We start from the raw sequence: 8,502 nt of genomic DNA on the forward strand, positions 1-8,502 counted from the left end.
TATGGATTTTTTTGTGTGCATTGTGGAAATTACAAACGGAATGACAAACTTATATATACCCTACTCACGAAGGTGAAGGGTGTCAAAATAAAGCTGGGGACCTCCCAGAATTCATTTTAGAGGTATTGTTTCATATTTTGATCCCTAGAGTACGATTTTCTTTGTCACTTGGGCGATTTTTAAATCGATTCGCTCTACTAATCATACATAATTTTATTTGCTATTGCGAAGCGCAGGGTCCCACTTTGTTTTTCATATTATAAAAAACACAAAAGCAAAGCAACAATTTCTAATGTTAGGCAACACAGGTAATACTTAAGGCCTTATTCATAAACAATTTTTAAATTTAAACAATGTTTTAAAATCAAATTTTGTATGAACATTAAAATTTACACATCACATATTAATTTACATACATATTTACATAAACAAAAATTCAACTTACCATAAATCCGCCATTTCTACCAAAACATTAAAGATAATTCCATAAAGGACTCACAAAAATTATTAAAGAATCATAAATTAAAACAATGCTCAAATTTGACAAATGTTGCGCATTAAAATGCAATAATGAACTGGCGAAATTGACTAAACAAAATCTATTGAGTTTATGAACACTATGCATTGCAGTGTTGCTTTGCAAACTGTGTTTTTTTTATACATTCCCTATAACGTCAAACCATAATATAACTATAACAAGGTAGAATCAGTAGAAAAGTAAGTTCTCAATTTTTAATGCCTTGAATTGTCAGACTTACACATATAAAATAAAAAAAAACATCAAAAATTAAAAAAAGTTTATTAAGTATTTTTGTGAAGAAATCAATTTAACTATTAAACCATATAACAAGAAATATGCGTGTGAAATGTGCTGTTTGTAAATGTTCATTTGAACAAAAGGATATATGTATGGTTTTTAAAATGTCCTGAACAAAAAATTAAAGAATGGAGTAAAGCTTGCGGCGTTGAGTTGGAGAAAAACCCCAGGATTTGTGTGTTCCATTGTGATATCAGCGATTACATTGAGCTTCATCAAGACTCTAAACGCGCACGTTTAAAGCCAAATATACTAACTTTTGAAGTATGCAAAATTATGTTTTTCAAATGTAAACAGTTTTTAAATTTTCATGATTTTTGTATATTTTTTTTTCTCATTTTCTCATATTTGACATAACAAGGCATACAATTTTAAACTCTCCCTACTGATTCTACCTGGTTATTGTTGTATCATGACGTCAAACAAAAGAAAATAAAAAAATATGAAAAGGAAATGTCTAAAAAAATAAATTAAATTTTAATTTTTATTACAAAAAAATTCAATTTTAACCATTTCTAATTGAATAAAGACTATATCGACATTTTCTAAATTTTTTTTATTGCAAAAATTCAAATTTTATCAAAATTGTTAATAACTTGAAAATTATATGGGGTACGATTTTATCGTAAATCAATGTTTACATTTTACAGTAAACGAATTTTGTCGTAAGCGACACCCAGTGGTGTAGAAAAAAAGAGGGAAATAAATCTGTAACTTCTAAATGGTTATATTGGTTTGAATGGAATTTCACATGTGCAAAGAAGAAGTGTTGTGGAGTTTAAGTTTTGAACGTGGACCTCATGGGCCCACCAGGGGCGCGACCAAGGGTCCTCAAATCCTCAAAAATTCTCAAATTGCATATTCGATATCAAAATATGGTAACCGATTTTAGATGGCCCAATATATTTTTAATTATTTTGTAAAGGGTTCCAATAACCCCGACCCTGGTATGGATATTATAGCCATAAAACTAAAAATTACCATTTTTGGAATTTTTCAACACTTTTTTGAGAATTGTGGGATTGCTGATAATAAATTTAAAAATTTGATTTTATTTTTTCATTTTAAATAGAAAAATCTACATAACTGTGAAATTTCATTAAAAACTATTCATAAATAAAAATTTAATTTCAATTCGAAAAATTTGTATCTATGCAAAAATTCAATAAAAACATTTTTTGTCATATTTTCCAATAAAGTATTCCATGAATTTTGAATTGTCAAAAGTTATAAATATTTTTCAAAAATACACAAATAGTTTGAACGAAATTATATTATATCGCATCATAACCTTTTTAATTCTATGTATTAATTTCAAAATAATCAAAAAACCGTCTCCTGTAAAATTGATGTTTTGTCGCTTAAGATAATTTGACGCTATTTTTTAAATAAGTGTATAAAATATCGCTTCAACATATTAAAACAATGACTGAATACATACATATCGATGGCTTAATATAAAAAGGCCCTAACTCGTGCTTTTTTAAGTCGAGATGTTTTTGGTTAATTATGATATATAATCGGACCATTTATCGAAATAAACGAAAATCTGGACTTACAAAAAAACACGAGTTAGGGCCTTTTTATATTAAGCCATCGATATGTAGTTTGACGTTTTAGAGGTGAACATTGGAAACTCTTTCTAATAATTGTACCTGGTAACTGATTGTTCCATGGAGTGAAATAATATTTTCAATTGGAATTTTCTCAATTTCATATTGAAATTCTCAATTTCAATTGGAATTTTCTCAATTTAAAATGGAAATTCTCAATTTCATTTGGAATTTTCTCAATCTAAAATGGAAATTCTCAATTTCATTTAGAATTTTCTCAATTCAAAATGAAAATTCTCAATTTCATTTGGAATTTTCTCAATATCATGTATAATGTTCTCAATTTCAATTAAAATTGGTGTAGATTTTATTTTAAAACCTAAAATATGAAAAAAATCATACTATTTAAGAAATTATTTATATGTAAATATTATGAATTAAAATCAATGAAATTAAATCACAATATTTATGTTGAAACTTTTTTTGTGTGAAACTCAGAAATAGAAATTAATGTTAAGAAAACACAAATTGAGAAAATAATAAGACAGTGATATAAAAGTGAACGAAAAAAATATGCAGTGCCTCTCATGTAGCAATTCGGTTTTTTCTCGCTTCACTTCGTTTTATTGAAATAATAGTATTCTTAAAGTTTCAACTTCAAAACATCATAAATATTAGAGTAAATTTGAAAAATTTGATTTGCGGGTATAATAATTTTTGGAAGGTTTTTGCGTAAATAAAAATAAGGCGGTCTTTTTATGGAAAAATTTTTACTCCTTAAGGTTGTTTAACCCTTCTAAAAATGCAGATTTTGAGCTCATTTTTCTGTATAGCAAAAAACGGTTGAATATATTTCAAATCTAATTTCCCGAGTTTTTTGAACCCTTAAAATAGTTTCAAAAACCCCCAACAGGAGGCGCAAGTTATTATTTTGCCTCAACAATAAATGCTTAAAGTCATATAACTTTTTAACGTATTGCTAAGCTTAAATACATATTGGAAATAAAACACAAATATTATTTTATAAAACTGACCTCAAGCTCAATTAACTACATATAAATAAAATGTTTATTTAATTATAGGTATTACACAGTTCTATAACAGCAGTTGCATATTATATGGCACAAAAGATACAGATGACCAAATTAAACAACTTAATTGCAAAATATACTGGAGTGGCGGCCATCCCATTAAATCCTCCACCACAAGTTCGTTCTGATGTAATATAAGCACCGAAACTATCAGTTGGACATTAAAAGTTGCCTCGAACCAATATGATTTTGATGAGCAAATTCTTGAATAACAGCACGATTAAGATTTTCAAAACGTGGTCGAAGTCGACGTCTAAATAGTAAAATACTTAAAATAATTGAATAAATAAATGTTATAAACTGAAACCAAAGAAATTAATAGAAATTAGTTAATAAAAAAATAAAATGTATCAATTAAAATTATGAAAATGTATGTATGTACCTCTGTTATAAGAAGAGCCCAGTTAAATAAAACATGTCGATGTACAGCAAATTTGTAGGATCTCCATACAGTTTCCAAACATCCGTTATTATTGATCTGATCCGAAACAGTTGCAGTCAAAACTTCATCAGTATCCGTGTCAATAACATTCGATGCGTAACAACTATCGGCAATCGATAAGTGTTTGTAGGCATAATCGTGAGCATTAAACAAACCACAGCAGTGATACTGGAAATATACAAATTTATAAATAAATTTTTTACGTATTTATGCTTTTTCTACAGCAAGAAAAAAACAGAACTCTTATTAAGACTTACTTGTAACTGAATTTTATCCATATGTTTCGGTTTTGTCTCAACTAAACGCCATGCTGATTCCAAGTTTTGCAAATTGTTGAAATAAAACTCTTGCGGTTGAAATGATCGTATTTGCAAATATTGAATTATTAGCAGCGACAATATAAATATAGAATACTAAGAAAAATTATGTTTATTGTTTAAAAATATAAAATTACAAAAGGAAAATCTTGTGAACGTATAAACCTCCTTAAATAATTATCTGATCCAAAAGAAACAAATATCATTTAAAAGAAATTTTATTCAAAAGAAAATATAAAGATATTAAAATGAGCTTTGCCTGTAAATATCTGTCATATGAATTTTCCTATTCCGATCAAAAGTGGAATTATTTTAGTATTTGGTTTTTTCACAAAGAGTAAAACGAAACTTTTCGAAATAAAACCATCTTTTTGGGCCGATTTTGATAAAACTTAAGAAGAATATAACATGAAGTCTAGTAGTTACAATAACAGCACAAAAATGGAAATTAACCCTTAATAGCACTTGGTCTCGGCTGCTCGACTTAACCGATTCTTTGGTGTTTGGCGCAGGTTTCTGCTGGTTGGTTACGATAACCACAATAAACATAGCATACAGAGTAGTATTCTTTTAGGACATTTTTTGCTTGAAAGACAATAACAACATTTTCAAATATTAGGACATTATGACAATAGTTGTGTTCGCGTACTTGATAATTTGTACAAATTATCTCTGGGATTCCGTTCGTTTACTTTTAAAAACTTGTAACGAGAGAGCAAGAGAGTGTTAAAAGTGGCAGTTCGTAGATAGAGAACATGATATTTTTTACTGGACATTTTTTGTCCAGTAAAAAATATCAACATAAAAAATACGTTTAAAATATATTGTTGCAAATGTAAACAAAAAAAAAGTTGAAAATTAATACAATTTACAAGTTTTGCAAAGAAAAAAAAATAACACCAAAGAAATGTTTTAAATTGGTTTATAATAAAATACAACTTATTTTTCAAATTGTTATTCGCGTACTCTTTTTTTGGTTATTTTTCAGATTGAGAGAAAATTATTTTTATTCTCTAAAATAAAGTTACTGGATATTTTTTACTGGAAAGTACGCGAACACACCTAATATGACGTGATAGAAGACCTTGTGAATTGACCAAATTTAACAATATTTTAACACAATTCTTCAAAATTATTGAATTTCCTCATATAGATCATTATGTATTAAAGTTCTATGTATTAAAAAAAACATTTGTGTTCCAAAAATAGGAAGGAAGTTTCGTACATTAATTTTACGTCATTCTACTCGTATTTAATCACTTATTTATATGCGCAATAGGGTGGCCCTTATTTTCTTTTTGTATTTTCGATCCTTCTAAGGTCTAACATTTTTCTCCGCCATCTGGAAACCAAATACTGAACTTCGAATAAAGTTAGAGATTGCACATTTTATTTCAAGTTTCGAGTATATATGGGTTGTGAACTGAAATCATCAGCAGTCCACAGACCATATGTGGGCTGTTCATCCAAACAATTTTCGAGAGCAAAAAAAAAAGCGGACGTCTGAGGCAATCCTCAGTCTCTGCCTTGGACTGTTACCGTATTAAAAATTGTTTTTGTATTTAATTAACTCATATATTTTTAAATGTAAATTACAGGGACCGTAAATAACGGTTATATGAAAAATTTTAAATTTGAAAAACTCTCTATGCTAGAGTCAACGGAGACCTATACTGTTATATACCAATGGATTCGTATAGACATGCTCTTTCAGAATCTATTTTGATACAAAATTATCTCAACTCCACAGTTAAGTTATTTTTCAACGTAAAAATTTAAGTTCGCATGAAACTCTTAAAAAAAGAGTTTTAAATAGCCGTCATAAAAAACTACTCAAATGAGTTTTATTTTCTGACGGGAAAAATTAAATGTTTCTTGTAAAAAAATCCAGGCAGTTAAGGAATAATTCAGTAAATATCGCTATAAATTTGAATACGTTTTAATAATATAATAGTTTTGGAATTCAATTTGGTAATAATCACATAATTTTACAATATTTATAGTATAATTGATGTATTCAAAATTGCTTTGAATAGTATTTTTCACTTCGGGTTAATATGGGTTACAGAAGTCAAAGTAAAAATTATATTATTTTTGTAATAATCACGGTTCAATAGAGTACAATAAAATTATGTTAACAAAGTAATTTCAGATATTTTTGTTAAAATTAAGAAATAATTTTAACAAATTTGTGACCAAAACTAAATATCCTAGAAATCCGACAATTTCACATGGGCTCCCATGCTAACCCATAATAGGTACAAATATTTAAATTTGCATTACTAATTCTCATTTAGCGTTTATTAGAAACGAAAACATTTATTTTAGTTTTTAGAAATTCCGTTGAATAATATGATAAATGAAATTTAATAACATTTAACATTTTATTATTTTTAAAAATATTGCTACTTTGTGCTAAAACTCTAAACTACAAATTAAATGTACAACTTGAACGTTGTCCGATTTTGCTAAAATTTTAAGGAAATGGTTTTTAGATGGTGAAGGGGATAGAAGGAGAACAATTTCATCGAAAATCGAAAAAGTGCAAAATAAGGGCCATACTAATGTCCACTGATAATGACCTAACTCTGCCGTTAAAAATATCTCATGGGATATATAAATGACATTTGTACATACTCGTATAATGTAGTCGCCATTACAGCATAAATTACGGCTAACTAAGTAAGTATTATGTTTGCTGAAGGTTAAATATTTGAAGGTGTGTTGAGTTCAAAGTACACCCACGCTTGAAAAATGTTCAAAATATGTATGTACTAAATATTATTTTTGGTTATTTCCTTCCGTCTAGACAATTTAGCAATTCTTATGTACATATACATGCGTTTTAAATAATATTTACTTACAATGACATTTATGCCAAAAACTTCGCTGAATACACCATAACAGCCAATAATTGTTGTTAGACACAGAAGAGAACACAGCAAAATGGCCAAAATGAAAAAGGTGTGAGCATCGGTACCCGGTTGTGAACCTTCAATTCCCATTGCATTCACACAGATGGCACCAATTCCCAGAAACTAAAATAATCCAAAATTGAGTAGAGATGGGTGGGTGGTGAATTGATATTGACGTCAACTTACCAGACATATTTTGTTTAAGGCAAAAACAAACCATTTTATAGTGTTAAAGGCAGCTCCCATTACTATTTAAATTCAAAATTAGTTTTAAATAATTTGTACTATTAGTAAATTATATCAATTGCGTACGAGTACTTTAATACTTCTTTATTCTTTAAATAATTTATATAAATGATAAAGTCTTGTTTTGCTGCAGACAAAAGAACAACAACGAAATAAGTTCGAAAAGATAATGAATGATGTATCATCATCTATTCATTAATTGATAATGATTTCTTAAAATTTGGCTTTAGCACAACAATATACGAGTATTAAAATAAAATAAAACATCGAAAAAACAAATGACAGAACAAATATTGCAAAGAATTTGTTGACATTTGACCCCAATAAAGCTGGAATATACCATACCACACTCATTTTTACTTTTTAGGTAACAAAGAATTTCGGATTTATTTCGTTTTAAATATTATTTACTTGATATTAAATTTTATTAAAGAAATTAGCTGACTCGACAGACGTTGTCCTGTCCAAATTAAAAAAATATTTGTGTTTAATTTGTGAGAAGCTGTTTGAAATGTGTAAAAATAGTTAAAAACAGAAAAAAATGTATTTTTGAATGATAAACCTTAGTCAAAATTCTAAGTCTTGCAAGTTGCAACAACTAAATACATGTAAAAATGTAATAATGTTTACTCTCAGTTGCGCCTCTAATTCTAACCTTATACTTGTTCAGGTAACCAATTGATATAAAGAAATACTTTTTTCGATTGCTTTGCAGTGATATCATAATTTCGTTCATTGTAATGCTCTATGATACACGACATTTTTTGTTTTGTTGTCTGGCGCGTAAACAAATATTGCAGATGGATGAGGATATTGTTGTAGATCGCATGCCAAATGATATACCAGGAGAAATAGGATTTTTTGATCAAGCGAAAAAATCCTATTTGGACAATAAGACCATGTGATGTTCAAATGTCTCAAACTATTTTTTTTGGACAATGAGCTCAATATTATTTCAGACTTGAATGGGAAAAGGTTGTTACTGTTGGAGTTTTTCCCTAAAATGCAACTCTGCATATTTCCTTAAGTTTCTTTTGTTATCTCTTTTCTTTTTATCTAGTTAAGTTTAAACGTTACTTTTGTGTTGAATTCTTTTATCATTTCATTCTTAATAAAACTTT

At 28.0% G+C, this 8,502-nt stretch overlaps 1 protein-coding gene across 1 annotated transcript; it reads right to left on the reverse strand.

The window, feature by feature from the left end:
• Positions 1-3,386: 3,386 nt before the first annotated feature.
• Tsp42Ep (Tetraspanin 42Ep) lies at positions 3,387-7,484 on the reverse strand. The gene is made up of 5 exons (XM_065510638.1): positions 7,322-7,484; positions 7,085-7,258; positions 4,161-4,316; positions 3,844-4,071; positions 3,387-3,761 (listed from the first exon to the last, which is right to left on the reverse strand). Exons 1-5 carry the CDS (start codon positions 7,379-7,381, stop codon positions 3,612-3,614), a joined length of 768 nt encoding a protein of 255 aa, XP_065366710.1. The 5' UTR covers positions 7,382-7,484; the 3' UTR covers positions 3,387-3,611.
• Between the last annotated feature and the right edge of the window lie 1,018 nt (positions 7,485-8,502).

This window comes from Calliphora vicina, chromosome 5, assembly GCF_958450345.1.
Source record: "Calliphora vicina chromosome 5, idCalVici1.1, whole genome shotgun sequence".
Classification (NCBI taxonomy): Eukaryota; Metazoa; Arthropoda; class Insecta; order Diptera; family Calliphoridae; genus Calliphora; species Calliphora vicina.

What these genes read in the sequence shown, in the direction of transcription:
- Tsp42Ep (XM_065510638.1), bottom strand. Translation starts at nt 7,381, where the DNA reads ATGGGAGCTGCCTTTAACACTATAAAATGGTTTGTTTTTGCCTTAAAC. An exon ending in CCTTAAACAAAATATGTCTG is followed by an intron (nt 7,259 to 7,321) that starts GTAAGTTGACGT and finishes GGATTATTTTAG; the next exon opens with TTTCTGGGAATTGGTGCCAT. An exon ending in TGGATAAAATTCAGTTACAA is followed by an intron (nt 4,072 to 4,160) that starts GTAAGTCTTAAT and finishes GTATATTTCCAG; the next exon opens with TATCACTGCTGTGGTTTGTT.